The sequence below is a fragment of the Trachinotus anak genome, unplaced genomic scaffold (assembly GCF_046630095.1).
Source record: "Trachinotus anak isolate AG129_WGS33_773 ecotype Australia unplaced genomic scaffold, CSIRO_AGI_Tana_v1 ptg000002l, whole genome shotgun sequence".
In the NCBI taxonomy this organism is placed as follows: domain Eukaryota; kingdom Metazoa; phylum Chordata; class Actinopteri; order Carangiformes; family Carangidae; genus Trachinotus; species Trachinotus anak.
Genome location: NW_027273853.1, coordinates 9,906,943 through 9,928,436, shown reverse-complemented (window position 1 = coordinate 9,928,436; position 21,494 = coordinate 9,906,943). Strand labels below are relative to the sequence as shown.

Here is a 21,494-nt window from a genome sequence, read left to right as displayed (position 1 = left end):
AATAATGGAGATGATAAATGTGTAATTTCTTCCTCCAAAATATGTATTTTTAACAGAATTCTGCCTTTATCCGAGCAAGGAAACCTGCAAATATACATCGTCAAAAACCATCATGAATCAAAATGGACAGTTTCGCAAAGAGGGTCCCAAGAGGAAACAGTGGCATGACACTACTCATGAGAACAACTCCATCTGCAGGTGCAAAACAAGATTACACCTCTTTTTCAAAGCCAGGATGAGCAATATAGAGTTTACTGTGAAACACCTGTGAAAGTGAGTACAAGGATATTTGATTGTTGCCTTGACGGCGTCCTTACAGCTAAGCCCCTGTCATTTTCTGAAGCCTACGTATAGTGAGACTTAGTCGAATCTGACCTACTTTCTCTCTGTGAGCTGAAGTGAAAGTGAGTGCGGGGATGTCTGAGTCAAGCTCTGCAGACGTCAAAGTATCTTTGACAGAGAGCAATGATGAGAGAACAAAGGAGGAATAAGCAAGAAAATATTCGGAGACCCTTAGGCAGTGGGTGTGAGACTGAGTGCATGTGTGTGTGTGCGTGTGGGTGTGTGCGTGCGCGCCCTTATGTAAGGAGGCATATGTGTAAATTCATGACTTTGCAGACCTTACTGTAAGTGAGAGCAAAGTGAGTTTAATTGGACAGAGAGGTGCTGCATAAAACCCCTGGGTCAAGCTGATTGGAAATCCTGCAGACTTATCTCGTGGCTCCTCAGCTGCGCTTTAATGAACCCAACCAAACTGAAAGATCAGCACTCTCTCTTTTCTGCTCCTCTCTTCTCCAACCAGGAGATCTCTAGTCGGTACTTGCTGTAAATGTGACCTCAATGGACACTGAATGTTGGTCCCAGTAAATCCAATGCACTAACAAGCCAACACAGCCACTAAAGATCCAAGTAGACACACATCAACTCCTCTCATATCAAGCCAGTAATGAGGGACAAAATAGGACGCAGGAGGCAGCGGAAGAAAAAGAATGAAGGTCTGATCATGACTGAATGATTAATAAACACTGCTCGCCGTTATCGTGCACTGAGCTATATTAGGACCGGGCTGCTTCCGGTTCTTTTCCCAGACAGATTTAGAAAAGTGATCTGTAGTAAGTTGATGACAGTTGGGTTGGGCTCATTGCGAGGCTTCTGGTCGATCTGTGTGAAAGCGGAGCGTCACTATGGGTGCTGCTGTTGTAGCTCCCACCACTTCACACCCACAGGGAAGTGGTTCTCAACTGGTTATTGGCTGGAGCAAGTTAAACAACAAGCATATTCCAGTAGTTTGTTTGTGCTTTGACACCATGGTGTTTACCCAGCACCTCAGAGGCATGGCAGCTTGCTGTGGGCGGTGGCTCAGAGCCACGGTGGTGGACAGGGCATGGCTGCATACTGGCATCCACACTGCTGCCCTCTTAACACTCTGGGTGAGAGGAAGGCTGGGAGTTTACTTGGCTGGCACTATTTTGAGTCATGAGAAAGCAGTTGATTTACAGAGGGCAGCAGGCATATTTTGGCTTTCCCTGCTTTCTTTGTATGTCCGACATTTTCATATCATCTGCTTATGAGTATTCTCCCCAGTATTTACCCTTATGACTATAACTGTCGCAGAGCTGGACAGTAGAAGACAGGACACAGAGAGGTTGACAGGCACTGACTTAGGACTTCTTTTACCAAGACACACAAATCTAAAACTGCAAACACCCCTGCTCTCCATATTGACCGTGAAGCGATTCCTTCTTCGAGTTCTTCAAGTCCACTGTAAGAAATGATCTCCTGGTTTTAGGCAAAAAGACGTACTGCAGTGCAGCCGAAGCTAATTTGAAGTTTCATCAGTTTGAGTGAGCTGAATCAAGTCAGCATCTTCATCCTGGTTGTCGTGTGAAGACTAACTGCCTTTGTTTTCTGCAACAAACCAACAGTAAATGCAGCTACTGGAAAGTTTCACCGAGGTAACATAAAGAGTGAATTTTGTACTAAAAATATTGTAACGTGTGACTCTACCACTCACTTCATTTGGACTGGAGCCTCGTTCAAAGACTCACTTGAGCCAAGTTTCTAAAAAAAGGATTCTCTCTCTTATTTCAAGTGATATCTAGCTATGCAGAACATTCTGGTTTCATTTGTCCAAGTTTTGCCTCCACCTCAGTATGTTGACGGCGAAAGGAATTTTGTTTTCACTGCTCACAGCATTGAAAAGCAACATCTCTTTCCAGGAACAATGTCTCGCTTTCTCCTGATATTCCAGACCACACTGTGACCTCACTGTGCGTAGGCTTCATAGGTAGAGAATAACTCCAAAGAAAATTGTTGACAGTGAGGTCTGTGGGTTATCCACAGCAACCGGGACATTGTTCCTGGAAAGACACATTGCTGCTGAAGATTTTAAATCAAATTCTTCAGTGCTGCGAGCACCGCAAAGACAAATTCCATTCATCGTAGCGGAAATCATACGGATACCTCAAAACCTGGATAAATGAAACCATAACCTCAGGGTGTACCTCAGCAGTTGCCAATGGGTATGTGGAAAGCTTACGTAATTTGAAAAAAATAAAACTAATCATATGGCAAAAAAAAAAACAAAACACCAAAAAACTACTAAATATGTCGGTATTAGTTTCATAATAATTAATAGACTTCGACAACCCCCACCTACCTCAGTCAGTTGTGCCAGCCTCAGCCTCACCAAGTGATAGTAGTATGAATGCAAACAAAAAAAAGATAGACAAGTCTAAAGATTGATAATGCCAGAATCATCACGTATAAAAAAAAAAAAAAAAGGATCCAGTTTCAAAAAAATGAAAGTGACACATGTGGAACATGAAGAGTGGTGTAGGCGGCTTTACTTCTCATTTCCGATCTTTCCCTTTGTTTGTCAGCACCTTCTCTTGTCACGCAGCTGCCACACTGACAACTGCTACTAACTACACTGTTACCACGACTTTCTCTTGTTTGTTTCTTGCAAGCATCACTCTGCATCATGAAAGTACAGTAAATCTCCAGAATGCATTCACAATGGAGCCAAAGTCCCATAAAAATGCCTCAGACCTCAGCAAGTGTATCATGTTACTCTGGTAGATAGAACGCCCTGATTGAAAGACATACTTCCACTTTCAAAGACACAAAGCATTTTTTCTTCCGTGGACTGGTTTCAGTCTCATATAAATCACGAGTATTGCTCTAAGTGATGGTAAGCCACTGCTAAACCTGGCTTATTCTGAGTTATGGGGCGACATAATGAATCTAGCAGAGGGTGAAACAAAGGGCACAACTTCTACAAAGTTGTTATTTTTCCCGGTAGGTGCACTGAAGCTTTAGGACAAAAACAAATCCATTTGGAAATTTTACTGCTTCGACTGTGTTGTGCTGCTTGGAGGGTGTCCATGAAAAACCGGGAGATATCTAAGAAATCATTCGCGTGTGGTTTTACCACTTCAGACATAATATTGGCAGCGAGCTGTCAGATGTTTTAAGTATAATCTTAGACCGCTCTTCTCCTTCCTCTCGGAGCAAAACAAGGTAATAAAGATTGAACAAGACTTTTTGTTTTTGTTTGTCTTGTTTTTTGTCATCATCGTTTGTGCTTCGCGTCTCTGAAAAACAGATGATGTTTGTGTTACAGTCATTTCTTGTTTATTCTAACACTGGTGGTTTGAAGTTTGAAAGCACCGAAACCAAACTTTTAAATTTTTGTTTACTGATTTTCCAACACTGGTTAAAAAAAAAAACAAAACATTTGAACACAGTGGCACCAGAATGCATCCACTGTTTGACTTAGTAAGTGTGCAGTACATCATCCACATGTATTTGTTGATCACATTGTTGAGCCAGTCTCAGAGGAAATGAGCTCCTCTGTGGCCTGTAAAGTCACTCTGAGCGAGAGGCTATCTGCGCCGCTCCAGCGTTATGCTCAGCTTTGATTTGGTGTGGTTTTTTTTTTTTTGTTGTTTTGGCACATCAAAGGGCCCATGTAGACTTCTGTGTAGTCTGGGTCTGTCACTCAGGGCAGAGAGATGAAAGGTTGGGTTACATAAGACCGTAAGAGCGAGAGGCTGTTTATGTGTGTGTGTGCGCCTGGAGAACCTCACTGATTCTAGGACCCTCTAATGGAGCAGGACTGCGCTGTGACCACGGAGGAGCCCGCTGCCAGGTCCTATACTGTAAAAGCAAAACCCCGTCATCAGAGCCGTGGAGGATAAGACAAACAGCTCACTGGCTGGCTAATACTATCATTTACAGTAATTTACATCTCATACATCAGCCTTTTACACAGCTGATCCCCTGTTGACTTCCTTTTCCATCTTGTATGGTTATTTTAATGCATGAGGAGGTACGTGCACTCTTGATGGAGCTTTAAAGTGACCAGATATTATCATGCTGACGCTTGGAGCATGCAGGCCCTTCATAGCTGTGGCGCCCGGGCCAGAAAATGGAGGACGAGAGAATGAAGCTGTTTGTTGAGAAAGAGCAAACCCCTCATATTGTATTTTTTTTTTTTACAACCTCCTAAATGTCAAACTATGGAAAGGCTGTTGTATTTTATGAATGGGTGTGCACCGCATTGTGTGTGATTGTTCCGTTAGTGAACTTGTTTGCTTACTGTCAAGGTTACCATTTTCTGTGGAGCAGTACCCATTGTCGCCAGAACCTTGACAAAAGGATGAGGTGTACAACGACTGTCTCGCAAAGTAGCCAACACACCAGACCTCGTGTCCTCGCTGCCTCACTAAATATATCGGAGACTCATTTGGTGGTCAAAATATAAACTAAAGAGTCCTCATCAAAATACAAAACACTGGATTTAAACCTGCTATAATTCCCAACTGGATTTACAATAGAGGTCTTTAAAGGCCTCTCAGTCGAGCGATGGGGCCCAACATGAATCATCAAAGTTGTAACAGTTTCAGTCTGTGCTTTTCTCATTGTTTTGAAGGGTGGTGGGGGGCTCGGTTAGAATAAGGGACATTCAGGATTTAGCAACATAATAGCAGTATCTGAATCAAAACGTGACGACAGCAGCGGGGGTTGTTTGTTAATGTTGGCTACTGTCAATCAAATTTGATCCAACTACACCCACACAGTGCAGATGAAGCTAATTAGCTTGATTAGTTTATGAAACTGTTCATGAATGAACACCGAGGCTAAAACTCATGAGCTCATGTTATAGACAAAACCTTAAGATTTGTAGTTTTAAGGGTCTTTGAATACAGAGACTATCACCAGAAAACAGTCCATTTGATTTAACACATAATTGAATAAACAGTAAAATAGGCCTTTATTTTCCATTAATTTAAGTTAATAAATATTTTGAAAATGCCAATGTTTCATTTTTAAACTGTTTTAACTGGGACAACTTTCTACTGAAGAAATCTGGCCCATGGATTGTCTTCATTACTCTGGCCTTTATATCTACAAAATCACATTTCTCCTGAATTTTTTAGATGTTAATGCTGAAAGCAACACACCTGCGCTGAATATCCACAGATAACTGACAAGCCTCAGCGCATAAAACTAAAACTATCTGCATGGTCAGGCACAAGTAGAGGTCTGGTGAGCGAGGAGGAAAATACAGCCAAAACTTTACAGACTGAACTCCCTCATAATAAGGCGACAGGAGCAGTAACTCCACTGTTGTGTTTGTTTAGACCTAAGTAGCTCTGTGGGAAAACACTCCACAAAACAACACTGCTGTCCAGACAGGCCCACAGCACTGGCGTCTGAAACCCACTGTTTTCCTAATGTCTTCACTCACAGCGTGACACAACTCAATGACCTCCACTGACACAGTAAATTACACCTGAATTATCAATTTGGCTCTTATACTGAGCCTCTTGCCTCAGTTTGTGCAGCAGCAATTTGTCACAGCGACATGCTGGGTTTCTCTGGGCTCCTCAGTTCTGGGGCAGAGAGCCCTCAAAAAAAAAAAGGGGGGGGGGGGGGGGGGGGGGTGACTTGGCTCTCCTGCAACGTGTTCACCAAAAATCAGTGACAATGCTGCACTGATGTATTTGGTGACTCCCAAGTAAGTGGAAAACGGGTTTACAAGGCCTGTGGGAGGACACAGTGGCTGGTAATTAGACAGCGTAAAAATCCTCAGCCTCCACCAGCCCTTCAGGCGGTGAACAGGGGCTAAAGCAAACCAAACCTGACTGTGAAATTGCATTAGACGTCTGCACTTAATGGAAAGTGAAAATAAATAGACAAAACCCATTTTTTGCAATTATGAGTGTTTCCACCCCCCCCCACACACACACACTTCCTCAGCTCTTTGCATCGCCACTCCTGCTCCTTCTCTTTGCTGCTCCAGCACAATGTATATCCATTATGGTGTTGCCTCTGTTGTAGCTCACGAACAGAAACAGGATGTGCAGGGCTGCGGTTTGAACATGTTTCTGTCTCTGTTTTCCCACAGATGCTCCCCCGCTCAGATTGGGACCACAAGAGAGGCTCCCGAGGATCCCAGGTTAGCACTGTCCACAGAAAAAGAGACACACCAGTAATAACATTAATGATAAACAGCTGACAGGAAAACACACACACACGCAGGATCCCTGTCAGTCGCCTGCAGACACCTTATAAATGACGCAAATAGCAAAAATCCTACCACTAATAGGGTCTGTTCACCCACTCGTTGTAGCCGTGGTTAAACAGCATGTCCAGAGGTGTCACATCCCACCAGAGTCCTTGTTGTCCTCTGTTAGCTAAAGGACGCAGGCCTGTGACTGTGGCTGTAAGGTGCTGCACAGGCCATTAAAGGCCAGGGAATTGTAACTAGAAGGAGACACAGCTTGTGGAGGGCAGACACACATCCTTGAGATTACCTGTGTGTGTGTGTGTGTGTGTGTGTGTGTGTGTGTGTGTGTGTGTGTGTGTGTGTGTGTGTGGTCTGTGTGTGTGTGTGTGTGTGTGTGTGTGTGTGTGTGTGTGTGTGTGTGTGTGTGTGTTTGGGAATTGATGTATTGAGCTGCTACAGAGCCACAGGGCAGGATTGGGGAGTACATGAAGAACAAACAATGCCCTTGGCTTTGGCATGGCCATATGCATTATGTGTGTGTGTTCTGCACTGCATGTTCTCCTATCGGGAGGATATCCTTTAGAAATGAATAGACTGTGCGTCTGTGTTGACAATGTACAGTATGCTTGGGTAGCAATGAATACCGCAAAGTTGTGTTTGGAGGGAAAATTAGGGGATTTTTCATGAATAGTGAGCGTAACTGTGCAGTTCAGGATTGGGCTTGAAATCAAATTACACACTGTATAATTTCATATAGTGGTATGTCTGTTCCTATAGTATTATCCCTTCAGAGTGGAGAAATTTTCAAATAGCATGTTTCTCCTTTGAAATATTGTCCCAGTCTCAAATCAATTTGTTATGTGGGGTTAGTAGGCAAACAAATATTTTTTGATTGATGCATTCCCTAAGCTGCCATTTAAACTCAGTGGTCAGTTCTGTCTTTTTTTAGTCTTTTTTTATTTGGACTGGTGCTACGCGTTCGTCAGTGGAATCCTGTAATAGTCCAGAGACTGACAGGACGTGTAAGAAGTCGAGGCTTATGTTGGCATCTCTCTCCATCTCGTGGCTGTTTCCCCTCGGCTCTGCTCTCAGGTTGATGGTCAGAGAGGCTGGTAGCATTTCCCTGAGCCATGGCACCTCGTAGCGTGTGTAAATCACACACTCTGCTCTTCAGCCAGTGACCAGAGCTCTTGATTGATCTCCACTGTGTTGTGTTCGCCAACATGCGCACATTAGCAGGCTCAATTTCCAAACCGCATCTCTTTTTTTTTTCCTGTCCAAAGCTTGTGGTGGATGTTTTAGCTTAGGAATTGACAGTGAAGTTATGTATGGAAAGAGCTATTTAAATATTTGTATTCGACTTGAAAACACATTGGTTTTGGAACATTACCCGGGGAGATTATCGGAGAAAAGAGTGTTTGTAGGCCCGGATCTTGTGACTGTTATTCTAAATTACCGAAAGGCTGCGAGAGTGGTGTGTTAGGCAGACAGGCCAAGACACTGCAGTCATGTTGAAGATTTCTCAAAGTCACTGTAGCACTTCAAACATTTCACATCAGCGTTTCTCAAACTGTGGGTTTGGGAGTTGAAAAAGGTCATTGGCCTTTTCTGGTTGGTCCCATCATGACAGTGTGGTAATGGGTCCTGTGGCAAGAGGTTAAAACATTTAACTACCTGCACTTTTGCCTGTCCTCTCCCCGGATAATAATTGGATTTGCCACAAATGATACGGAAACTTTAGCAATTTTCGACCTCCTCCTTTTTCTGATGTGGAACAGTAACACACCTCTGAGCTGGTGCTACTTCCCTGAGAGAAACTTGGTTTTATTAATAGTATGCCTGTTCACTTTGCAAGATTTTTCTAAAAACTCACACCTGTGCCCGCTGCAGTGCAGATGATGGATATATGTTTAACCACTTGTATCATGTGGTAAATCATCGCTCACTCCTCGCCCAGCATAAGCCATCTGTTTTACCTCATGCATCTCTTTTGTTTGCTCTGTCTTTCATTTCTTGATTCTGCCTCTACCAGTCTGTCCGTGTGTCTGTTCCTCTACCTCTGTTTTTTTTTTTTAATCTTCACTGGCTCCTTTGCTGGAATCAAACACCCTGAAATATGTGGAAGGAAAAACAAGCCTCTCCTTGGAGATGAGATGGCTGCTTGTTAGGGGTCAATTGGCCTGACCTTTTCCAGTAAATCTTTAATGAGGCAGTTATTCTTTTTTGTTTTGTTTTGACCACCACCACCCCCCACATCCCTCATATCCCCCCACATCCCTCAACACCCCCCTCTTTTAATAAAATATGTAATAGCATGTAATTGTATCCTGGCTGCAGCTGAGGACCTGGCTCAGCACAGCCTCAGTCTTAGCTGACCGAGGGGTTGTGAGGAGAGTTGGGTCGCAGTGGGGGCGAGGGCGGGTTTGGAAGTGCGAAGTGTGGCGCTGCTGGGCGTAGTTTTGGCTGCAGGAGCTGAGGCAGAGAGCGAGGAGTGTCTCAGTGGAGTTTTGTGTTACAGTTCTGCTGTGATTCACACTGTATCACTGCTCTGTTATTCTAAGTAGAGACCATCACCATCTCCCAGGCTCCTCTTCAACTAATCCATCTCGACAGATGTAATCAGGGCCATTACACTAACTGCGCTGCCACTGAAATAGAAAACTGCACATTAATGATTTTTTCAAACATGCTGAGAGTTCTGTGTAAATGAAATCAACCTGAGAAAAAATAATGGACGCACTAAAGTATTTTTTTAATCTATTCTCCAGTTTCTTGCTCAGCATTTCTGAGAGTTTGAGGCTTGGTGCGTGGGGTTAATTGCAAAGTAAGCGCCACAGTGTGTGAATCTGTGTGCCTTAAGTAGAGCCAGAGTTGCTTACATTATTGAAATGTGTTTATTCCGAGAATCAAATACCTTTCGTTCTCTAGTAGGCCCCTGAGGCATCCCAGCTCTCCTCTGGGATACATTATATTCTCACCATTGCACAATTTCAAGAAGCCCCCATATAACTGTCATTTCACTAGAGGCTTAAGGGACTATGTGTTTAGATGATGCAGTCAAGAGGTTAAAAGTGCATGAAGTCCACCGTTTCAGAAATCGCAAATATGTGACCTCTCTGTCAGTGTATCCCATTAATAATCGTCATTAGACAGAGGGATCAGTGCTTTTGTTTGTTGCACCAATTGCACTTCATCTGTCTTTTGCCGAGTTAATGGCAAAAAAAAAGTAACATGTGGACACCGCATGAACACCCCTCACTTTCCATCACTCAGCTTCGTTGCGATTGCCAAAGGCGTTGCTTGAAGTAAACAATATTTCACATGAGAAGTGTACATTTTGCACATGCATGTATCTGATGTTTATGGAGACAGGTTTAAAAATAGTGGATGTTATGTTCACACACTAGCATTTAGCAAATATTTTTCATCATTATTTATTCCATGTATTTTTTAATATCACTTTAGGGATGGGTGTTGTTTGAGTTAGTTATTCATCAAAAAACATTGACAATAAGCTTTTATATCGAATGTTTTAAGTCAAATCTGCTTCGACCTGAAATAATGTCCAGATTAATGCAGCACTAAGAATTATTTGCAGATATTATCTGGTCCATTTTTGGGGCACATTACTGCAGCTAAAGCTACAGACACAGCTGAGTGGGGCCTTGAGTACAGAGAGGGACAAACAGCTTTTCACTTTTCAGGCGTGATTGCTGGTTTGTTTTGACTGGCCCTCGGTTGGGTTTACATGAACTGCTGCGCGGGTGTTAATCTATGGCATGTCTATTGATGTACTCTTCCAAACTGTGTTCTCACAGGCAATTAAGAACATTGATCAAGTACACTGTTGTTAGTCATAGTAAAATGTCATAACAGCATGTCCGTGCATGGTTTAGTATGTGAATTGGCTCTTTGAGGAGTCATAAAAATTGTTTATTGATGCTCTTAGTCATTTTTATCAAATGTAGCAACAAATGCTGGAGCCTTTTGAACAGATATCACACAGGTTTGTGGTCATTTTGTGACCAAAGTGTGCTGGCACAGGGGCCTGATTAGGAGCGTGCCTCCTGCCTGTTAAATGCAAAACGACTGGCCAGCCACAGAAGCACCAAAGGCTGCAAGCAGGAAATTATCCACATGCTCCAAAAATTACTTCAAGGTCACTGCAGTTAATCTGTAACAAAAATAGGCATCTAAGTTTTTAAAAATAGAATAAATATTGCTTCAGATGACCAAGCTGTTAAGGTGCCCTTGAGCATGGTATTAAACTGCTATGAAAGTGTAGTTAACATTCACTTGTTCTTCCCTAAGAGCACCAGTCCAAAGGCTAAAATGCAACATACTGTACAGTTTTGTATGACAGCTTCATTGATTTAAAGCACTAGTTTTTTGGAAATACACTTATTTGCTTTCTCGCTGAGAGTTAGATGAGAAGATCAATACCACTGTTGTATATTATATAAAGTAAAACTGAATCTACAGCCAGTTCTTCTAGCTGCCTACAGCTATCTAAAGGTACAGATTGCACAAACAAGATCCAGTGTGTTAATTAATGAGCTTTCGAGGTGCTGTTGGGCGGATTTTGTTACCTTTGGACAGAGCCAGGCCAGCTGTTTCCCCCTGTTTCCAGCCTGCGTGTTAACTGGTTGTGGGTGGTAGCTTCATATTCACCATGAGAGGACATGAGAGTGGTGTTTTCTTATCTAACTCTGAGGAAAGAAAGCAAATAAGAATATTTCCTAAAATATCAAACTATTGCTTTAACACCTGGGTCAGGATAGTATTTCAGACTTGTTTTCAGTGTCCAAGAAGTTTTATTGTTTATTATTGGGTCCAGAATGTGTGAGAATAATCTACCTATAATCTAAAATCTCACAGTCATCCAAAATCAAACATCAAAAGCCAGTGTAAATTCAGGAGAGCAGCTCATCTCGTGTGCCAGTGTATTTGTCTGGCTGAATGAGGACTCGTCAGTTTGTCACTCTCCCAACATGCAGGCCTACTGCTACCAGCTGTTTTCGTGTCTGTGTGTATGTTGCCTAAAAAAAATGAAAGATTGATCCATCTTACTTGGAGACAAAGGAGTGATGAATCATTTTCAGAACAAGGAAGCTGCTGTTTCCATGATCAAAGAGACAACTTTTTTTCTTTTTTCCTGTGTAATTTTTAAGTAGTTACATATCTCCTCCACGCAGCACTCCGAGGTGCTGGATCCCAGATGAACTCTCAGGGGTGTCTTTCTCAGAAAAGTCTCTACAGAGAGGCGGGTGAGCCAGTGGCAGACAGATGTTGACAGTTCCCAGATGTGAGCGTGTGTTAATATGATTGTGGTGTAGGGCGGCAGTGAAAAGAGTTCAAAGTAATTAAACACACATACGGCCTCATTGGAAAGCTGAAATACATAGATTTTGATCACAGTGTTTAATGGACTTTACAAACACTTCAGATGCATCCAAGGTAGGAAAATCCACCATAGTGCGTCCAGAGAAATATTACGAATTTTGAAACGCACCATCATAACATCTGTCCAAAAGCTTCGTTCTGTGATACTCACAGTGCTTTTTCCCAGACAGGGGTCACTGTGTGGGGCTCGTATGAGATCTGTCCTCTCAGAAGATGAAGCCTGCTGCTGCAGAGAAGGCCACGGCTGATGAATGAAACTGATCATCTAACCTGACAGGAAATGCTTATATAAGCTAATGATATTATGTAACTTACTCTCAGTTTGATCTGTTACAGGATGTCCATTGATGATTCTTAAGTTTTAGGAACAATGGAGGGGGTAACTTGCAGCCAAGACTCAGCTTTCAAGGGATACATAAAAGCTCGAGCCAGGGACGGTCAGGGCTTTACATTCTTTATCTATCCCTGCAGTCAGCTTTGTTTAACAGCTCAAAGCTCTCACTCCCCGTCACACAAATACTTCACAGAGAAGATTTTCAGAGGCAGATATACTTTCACAGCACATTCTATCTAATGCAGTAAGGTAATGGCTTGTATATTGTAACAAACTGGTATTGCTACTTTTTCAGGTCAACAAGAATAAGACAGATTCAGTGTAATTTGCGCCCCAAAGCTCACATCTCAACTGCAACCCATGTACCTGGAGACTTTCACTCTGCTTTATTTTTCATGTCAGGTTTGGGCATTAAGTGGCTTGCTCCTGGTGCAAAATCAAACCCAGCACATTCATCATTCCCTGCCCTTTCATGGCCACCTAGGACCTGTTTTTGAATTAGCAAAGCTCAGACACACAATTCTCATCCTCCTTGCAAAGTGTGTTTATCTGGGTGCACACATGTGTCTCTGTGCTGCATGTTCAGGATGATTCCCTTTGTATTTGTTTATGTGCCAGTGTCACTGTATAGTTTCATGTCAGCCTTTGTATATGGGACTCATGTTTTCACTTGCTTGTGTGAGAACTAGGGATGACGTTTTTTGAAGTTGAACATGGGGTTATGTGTGCACGCACATGTATTTGGAGATACTCAGACCCCCCCTGAGCATCACTGTTGTCTCTGTCCAGCCAGATGTTCTCCAGCAGCCATATTGTCCTTTAACCTCTATTTAGCAAACTCTTAAATCAGCCTGGAAATGAGCTGAGAGACAGGTGTTTACATCTTATCCTCACAGCATGCATTAGAGCAGAGTATAGGAAAGAGGGGAGGGTAAGTAGAAGACGTAAAGGAGAGGAGGGATGAGAGGAGCACAGTAGCCATCTGTCCAGAAATGTTCCATCAGACGTCCCACAGGAAATAGGAAAATTATATAAATACAGTCACTTATCTGATATGACTAGGAAAATAAAATACAAAACCTTCACTGTGTGCTCCAAGTGTAAGGTGTTCACACGTGTTGTTCAGGTCACCCTCTTGCCACTTAGCGAGTGTAAACAGAATCATTCTGGGTGCCTGGCAGCTGGTGTCAAAGTGAATGGGACATTGGGGGTGAAAAATCTGATAACATTCTTTGGGGAAACAGGGAATCCGTGAGCTTATTAGATGAATTAGCTGGCAGCCAAGACTGACCTGTGTTTAGTTGTGGTTGTTCAACTGCTCTAGGCACAGCCATTAAGAGTGGGTTGTGAACTTTTCACTTCACCTTGTGAAAACAAGGCCAGCTCACACTACGCTGGTGCCTTCAAAGCCGTGGGGCAGACGCTCAGAAACAGACGATGGCTGTTGGCCGTCTGAGAGGTCAGGAGTGAGGAAGTCAAAGGTCAGATTCTTGCTGAGACACTGCTAATGAGTCCATTCATTAAGCATCAAGTAATCACAGCTGTGCTGAACATGTTTCAGCCTGATGTTGTTGCTGAGGTCTTTTAAAGGCTGCTAGTCTGTCAACTCCTAATACTGTGAAGAACCGCTCCCTGCTCCTCCTCGTGCTTTTGCGTTCTCTGAGCTAAAAGGGCCATATAAGGTATAGGATAAAACCTTTGAAGTGTGAGTGGTTGAAAGTGTGCGTGTGTGTAATAATAGACTTTATGAAGCTTGGCAGAGTCCCAGAGTGACACAATGACTGAATATATCTCCTGTACTAGTGGTCCAAAGTTAATTGACTATTGTTTTCATATTTTCATATTGTTATTTGTTTGGGTATTGTCCATGGTTATCATTTGTTTCATTTTGTGCCATGTTGGTTTTTCCCTGAACTAAGTGCACTTTCGAAACATTGATTTGGCTATGGCTGTGTGCGCTGCCAGCGTCCTCATGTAATACATTCCCTATCATCATGGGACAAAGCTCCTGACGAATATTAATTTTTGCTGCTGTACAACTGCCTTCCCACATCATATTTGCATGCAGATTGTGGCAGCTTTTAAAAAAGTCTTTGTTGAATGAGTTGTAGTTGTTGTGATGTAATATTTTATGAGTGAAAAGAGACAAATGGTGGAAGAAGTATTCAAATTAGATATGGCAAAGTGATAATAATCAATTACCAGTGAAAGTCCTGCCTCAAGAATTCTTCGTAAAGTGCGAATTATTATGTAATCATAAGTGAAAGCACTTATTATGCAGAAACAATGTTAGAGTTCATATGCATATTACAATATTTCATTATTTTATGCTGTTGATACATTAATGTGTTACCAGCACTTAAATAGAAAAGCAGGGTTTCACTGCCTTCTCTGCTTGTTTCCTGTGCACCTCTAATCACAGTCTCACCAGTGAGTGTAGTTAGGTTTGTGAGAAAAGGGCTCTGTTGCATCTGTAACCACAGCTGACAGTGACATCGCCCTGGAGTACACCTCTACATCACTGCAGCAAAGTGAGAGGTTAAACCACCGGAGTTCAGCAAAAGCAAGATTTCAGCTTCGCCGCTGTTAAGTTGTGCTTAGTGGCTAGTGGGTTAACCTAATGTAAGATGAGATTTATTTTTGTTAAGATGTATTATGTGCATTACATTATATTCCTCAGGTTTTCATCGAGAGAATTGGAGTAATTGGAGTAATCGTAAATACAGTACAGAGGAACTGCATTTTTAATACATTCTGTTCATTAATCATGAAAGATTTGGAACTACATTTTTCACTTTTTGCCTGTAAAGTTAGTGATGGTTGAGATTGGTGGCGTGATATGATGTAAGGCCGTAAGGTGATGTATGACGGTTGTCAGTGCGCTGTTGTCCTATGTAAAAACTAAGTTTATGGTTAACGCCATGAGTAACTAGCGTTACACTGCTGTGAACTATTTTGTACATTGCTATATAATTTAATTTACTGTATAGACATGTGTCATGTTTGAAAGGCCTATAGAGAAATACGACGTATGAAGTAGCATTGAATTAAACTACTACAAGCTGTAAATACTACACTGACATATTATCACATTCAGTCACAGACAGTCACGAAATAACATTTGCATTCATTTGAAATTGTGTTTCTGTGATTTTGTTCTATAACCAATACTGTCTCTTGTTTTAGTTCAGATACAACACATCTCTTGATGCTAACATCAGACTCTTAAGCTGCTAAATGCTCCACTGTGTTCACCAGCTAATCACTAGCTTTGTTAAACTGAGGTTTGGTGCTGGGCAGGGTCGTCTGCTGCAGCCACAATTAACATAAAATATTGCTTAGTGCAACTTTAAGTTAAGAACAAATAGTACAATATTGCACTAGACAGTACTGTTTGAGTAGGCCACATGTTCTTAGTTGATTTCCACCAATAAGAAAAATAAAGTTGTTAATGCAAAAACATGAAGTACTGTTTATCTCCAGCACAGTGCGACTGCCAGTTCTGTAGGGAAACAACACAAGTGATGCCAGTGTTACTGTTAGCCGTATTATGTTCTCACAGGGCAGCTGCTGACACAGTTTAGACTCAGCTATTAGCATCAACTCACATTAGCCTCAGCAGCAGTGATGTTTATTTCTTGTTTCTCTGTCTCCCTGTCATCCGGCAGTCATCAGGCACCACTGTCATGGTGGACATAGCAGTGATGGGAGAGGCTCATGGACTAATCACAGACCTGCTGGCTGACCCCTCGCTGCCCCCCAACACCTGCACCTCACTGCGGGCCGTCAGCAACCTGTTAACCACCCAGCTCACCTTCCAGCCGCTGCACCGGCCACGCCCTGCTCCTCTGCTTAACCCCAGCGATGTCTACACCTGCTCTGACTCAGAGGAGGGACCTGAGAAAGGAGAGAAGACATCCATCCACAAGGTAAAGAGATGAATGAAGCCCAGGTGTCATGATTTACACTTTACTGGTAAGATATGCAGTACAAGGAAGCCTAGATGAAAGTGGGGATCTTTCACCCAAATATCAAAAGTCAGGATTGTTAATCAAAAGTAGTCAAGTCCCAGACACAAAACAATTTTGTTTGGAGTTGGCTGAAGTAATCCTTAGATGGAAATGCAGTCCACCTTATTAAGGCCAAATGATTTATATACCACACAGCGCTCCTCACACATGTTAATCTTTTAGCCCATGTTTCAGCTAATGAGTGTTTCCTGCTCTCAGCGCTTTTAGCATCAAATGAAGGAGAGTATTTTCATAGAGTTGAGTGAAGAAAAATAGAGCACGTCTACTGCTCGGAGCACTGTTCTCCCTTTCATAGCCACAGCTGTGTCAACATGACAGATGTGCAGAGCCAGACAGTGTGTGTGTGTGTGTGTGTGTGTGTGCGTGTGTGTGTGTGCATGTGTGTGTGTGTGTGTGTGTGAATCAAGCAGAAGAGAAGAGGCAACATGAAGGTGAACACATCTTTCAAAAGGTTACAAAGAGGGGACGAAACTGGCCCCCCACCACGATTACGGATCCAGCTATTCATCTGAGGGAGATACATATTCCTGGCTGACTTGGAAGCTGGCGTGTGGTCGGTGGCTGCGATGCCATCTCTGCCAATCTCCTGTCTGACAGGTGTATTTTTTACATCGGCTGAACTTTGTAAAAGTAACTAAGACAAACTGAGCCTGTGGAGTGGCCAGCGAGGCTGCGCTCATTACGACTCCCCAGAGACGACGTGCCCGGCTCTAACTGCCCGTGAGGAGAATAGCAGGGGGAGTGAAGGTGGTTAGTGGAGGAGTGGAAAGCCCTGTGCTTGCTTTTCTGCCTGCTGGCTACGAGTTTGATGTCCACCGTGGTGCATACTGATGTCTTTCAAGCACTTTTCCAAAACTCATTTATTGTCCAACACAGGGCGCACTCTCTGTGCTGCAAAAATGCCACTCCTGTACAAACATGCAGTGCTGCTCAATTAAAAAGTATCTGTAAGATGTCTGAAATTACATTGAGCTCACTTTCCTCGTTTGAACAGTTATAGAAATAAGTCTAGCTCTAGATTTGAATCAACACTGGCAGCAGCAGGCAGCAGCTGTAATTTTTAATTTTTTTTTTGTGAGGATGGCCTGGTTTTGCCAGGCAACTGCCTATGGTGATGTGTGTGTGTGTGTTTCTGTGTCATGGTTGTTTCTGCTTTTGGTTTGTGTCTCCGGGGCTTTCATTAAAGAATAGGACAATGGAGCTGCAAAATCATACCATACTACAGCACCAATATTTACATATATACATCCAGTTTTGGCACAAACTTTACAAAACATATTGGTAACACATAGCACGATCATATGCTGGATTCTTGGTTTGTAGATGTGCATATATGCAGTTTTGTGGTGAATAAAATTAATATGCAACTGAATTCAGAACATTTTAACATCAAAATCCCTTTCTGTCTTTTTTGGGCTTAAATTAATGTCATGGTTACCGCTTCCAAGTGAATGTAAGTCAGTGAAATGTCCCCCAAAGTGATCTAAACCAACACCCTTGTATGAGTGTGTGTGCATGCACTCAGCACTCAGTATATGACGCCTTGCTGTGAATGGGCTCATTCAGGATTCTGAGTCGATCTTTACTAGGTCACCCTGCAGAGGACTGAGAGAGAGAGAGAGAGAGAGAGAGAGGGAGGGAGAGAGCCTGCCATGTTTAGAGCTGCTGTGCCAAGCTGCTGCATGGCACGGAACAGATGGAGGCATCACAAGGGCACAGACCACTGGGAATCCCAGAGAAGGAGCAAAGAAAAGACAGATACGAATCCGTGCAATGCAATACTGACATTGCATCTAATATTAATACCACGAGCAGCATTCCTGGCACAGCTGCCTGCCAATGTCCTCCAGTCAGTGATGACCGCGGTGTTGATTCTCTGTGAAAGAAAATGTCCAATCACTGGAAATTTTTCCAAGTTATATCATCTGCATCATTTGTTTCATCTTGGGCAGATGCAGGAAAAACAACTGTCTCATCTAGATGATCCATTTGACTGGAGACAAAGTGAATAAGCATTAACTTTATCTTACAGGTGGGAGTACTCTTAGAGCTTTTATCTAAATGCAAACACAATTACAGCCATATTTTTTTTGACTCACGCACTTAATCATGGGTGAAGATTGTCTTCATTTCCAATACAATGATGAGAATGGTTTTCCAGTAGTGTTAACTGTGTGTGTATATATTTTCTTGCGCGTGTGCAGCGTCTGAGGCGGAGTCTCCACCCTGGTCTTCTGAGGAGGATCTCTTCCACATGGACCACCACCACCTCTGCCACAGGCCTTCCCACCATCGAGCCCGGGCCTGTCCGAAGGGACCGCAGCGCCAGCATCAAACCCTACCATGAAACACTCACCTGCAGGTACCTGAGCTACAGACCATATATATACCTCCTCCATCCCCAGCCCCTTGCTTTTCTTATTGTTTGCCTGCTGTTTATTTTTTTATGTTTAAAGCAAAGCCCCAGATTTTTGTGTTTCACTTCTAATCAGGGCCTACAGTGCAACACTGTGTAACAGGTAAACATGACTGTGGTACATACGATTTAACAATGGGTACCACAGCATGACACATCTCTTTGAAGGTTATAAGATGTAGTCCCAGCAGTGTGGTGCAGTTCCACCAAAGACAGCAGTGTTAGTGAACAGTAATGGTGCAGCAGTTTGGAGAAGCATGTATGTGCAAAGGGAGCCAGAATGGAAATATGCCCCACAGGCAAACGCATTAACCTGAATAACTAAGACACACATCAACTCCCAACACATTAGTACTGAAGATAGCATGAGTTAGGGGCTACACAGAAGGATCATGGTTGCACGTGGTTTTATACAGGTGTTTTGAAGGGTTTTGAGCAGTTTAGGGGGAAAAGTGTTGTTGGATGGAGAGGGGTGTAGGTTGTGTGCATTCATGGGGTTCTGTGTGCATGTGAGCGTGTATGTGTGTGGTGCGGTTTGTGCCTGGATGCATTTGGTTTTGTGAAAGCGGTTGAGAAACAGTCACACATTCTGAAAACACAACAAATAACTGTGTTTGTTTCTACTGTTTGTTTTTGCTAGTAAATCACATTGATGGATTAAATCTTGGATAAACACAGTCTTAATTTATTAGAGTAGCTATTATTACTGAGTGAACTATTTCAGCATAATTTACTATGATCAGTCCAGAGATCGTATTTTTTACAATTACTTTGTGATGACTGTGACGTTATGTTTTGATAATCCTAGAGCAGCTCAGGGGACATGGTGTTTTTTTATGGAAAAGAGGTAGAAAGTGGAGATTCAGCTCAGAAATTCTCATCTGTGCGTGTTTGCGTGTACTTGAATCTGAGTTATCGTGCATGCAATGTTTTTGTGATGTGGATGCACAAACAGTCCAGACAGCACGTGCTCCCTGACTTTAAAATATTAACTATGCCTCAGCAAGAAAGAGTCTCTTCATGTTTCCTCTCCGTTATTCACTTTCTCTCCTGTTGAGTTTGTGTCACGGGCACAAAAGTCTTCTGACGGAGGCAAAGTAGCAACACAGATGTCTGTGGTGTGCCAAACTGAGGGGCACAGTTAGGACATAGTGTAGGTTTGTTTAAATGTGTGTGTGTGTGTGTGGGGGGGGGGGGGGTTCTTATGCAAAATTTCAAATTTTGCATAAGAACATTTGTCTGATCTCTAAACTGAAGCTTAATTATTCATGTGCAGAAGAGCTGAAGAAAACCATGTCTGATGTCTGACTGAGAGACTCTAGGAAAACAGCTGGCTTGGATTCAAACATTACAGCTTGAACTGATGATAACCTTTGTGTCGCGCAGTTGCATTTGTTTGGAAGTTTTTGTGCACACATTCAGAAGAACAACAGATGTATCTGGTTTCCTCCTTTCTGTATTTTCACTATAAGCTTTACGTCTGGCGCTTGAGATTTGAATCAGCTTGCTCATGTATTTACTGGAGCAGTCAGCAAACGTTCAGATAAAAACTAACTCACTGCTTTTGCAAACTACCTGAAACCTTTACATCTAAAACACATGGTGTTTTAGATGTAAAATGAGGCGTGACTCTGCAGCTACATGGCCTATTTCCCACCTCAGATTAATTTAGAAACTAATTTTGGTGGATGGTTTTGGAGAGATTCGATGTTTCCAGAAGAGTTGCCATATATTTTTTTTTTTTTTTTTTTCTTGTTTGAAAATTAGAAACAAAGATCACAGGGCAGAGAGTGGTACCTTTGTCCAATCAGGTGTACACAATCAGGAGTACAGTTGGTGTAGTTGATTTGCTGTATATACGTTTATACAGTTTACTTGATATGATGTCTGCCTCAAGTTAATTCATCCATGTTGTTGCCAGTGAATGAAGCTTTGTATTTTACTTGTGTGTGAGTAGGCTATTGTTGTGAGGAGATTTGTTTCATGAAGCTATTAATTTATTATGGCTGTACTGTAAAACTGAACTGTTCCCATAAAAACATGTGGCTCTTGTCTTCCAAGGGAATGGGTTTTTAAGCCAAGCTGCATGGATCAGCCAGCCAGACATTGTCTGCTGCTCAAGTTAAAGACACACCTACAGTATCTGCTCAGATTAAAGATTAAGTGCAGCAATTTTTCCATTGTTTTTTTACCCTATTGGCACATATGAGGGCTTCTTTCTAAATATTCATTAAAAAGGGCAGATCAGTGAGCTGCTGCATCCATCAGGACGGATCATGTAACACATGAGCAAAATCAACGTCACTATCTGCACAATGTAATAATCTCTGCTTTTGTCAAAATAACGTGCATGAAATATGAACTGACCCTTCTGCAGAAATCAGACCTGCTCACACCATAAGGCCAAAAATGTGTGCACACATCTGTCCCCTCATTTTTGTGTGCTTTTGGCCTGGTGCTGTTTTTTTATTATTATTATTATTTAATTTGGCCCCTCCGTTTCAAACACAGCAAATCCCAGGTTTACAACATTTAGTGATAACTTAGACACTAGTTTGCATCCAGCAAACGTTTGACACTGTTCAAAGTGCACAAAGTGCATTCCATAAAGACATCTCATTGAGTGGAGTTCTGGGTTTCCCTGCATGGAAACCTGACCATAACCGCATCAAACACCATTTGGATGAATCTGAATGCCGACTTGTCGCCCAAAACGATGCCCAAACTGACTAATGCTCTTGTGGCTGAATGGGGAAAAAAATTCCAGTAGCGTGGAAAGCTATCCCAGAAGTG

General features: G+C 42.5%; 1 protein-coding gene across 3 annotated transcripts in view; it reads left to right on the top strand.

The window, feature by feature from the left end:
• LOC139631251 (cGMP-inhibited 3',5'-cyclic phosphodiesterase 3A-like) overlaps positions 1 to 21,494 on the top strand; it is a 71,992-nt gene that overhangs the window by 31,223 nt on the left and 19,275 nt on the right. For all 3 annotated transcript variants that reach the window (XR_011693339.1, XM_071495320.1, XM_071495306.1), the window contains exons 2-4: positions 6,416 to 6,466; positions 15,923 to 16,183; positions 18,490 to 18,647. Coding sequence is in view for 2 of the 3 variants with exons in the window: in XM_071495320.1 (XP_071351421.1) it covers positions 6,416 to 6,466; positions 15,923 to 16,183; positions 18,490 to 18,647 (470 nt within the window). In the remaining variant the exon portion in view is untranslated. The remainder of the gene's footprint in view (positions 1 to 6,415; positions 6,467 to 15,922; positions 16,184 to 18,489; positions 18,648 to 21,494) is intronic.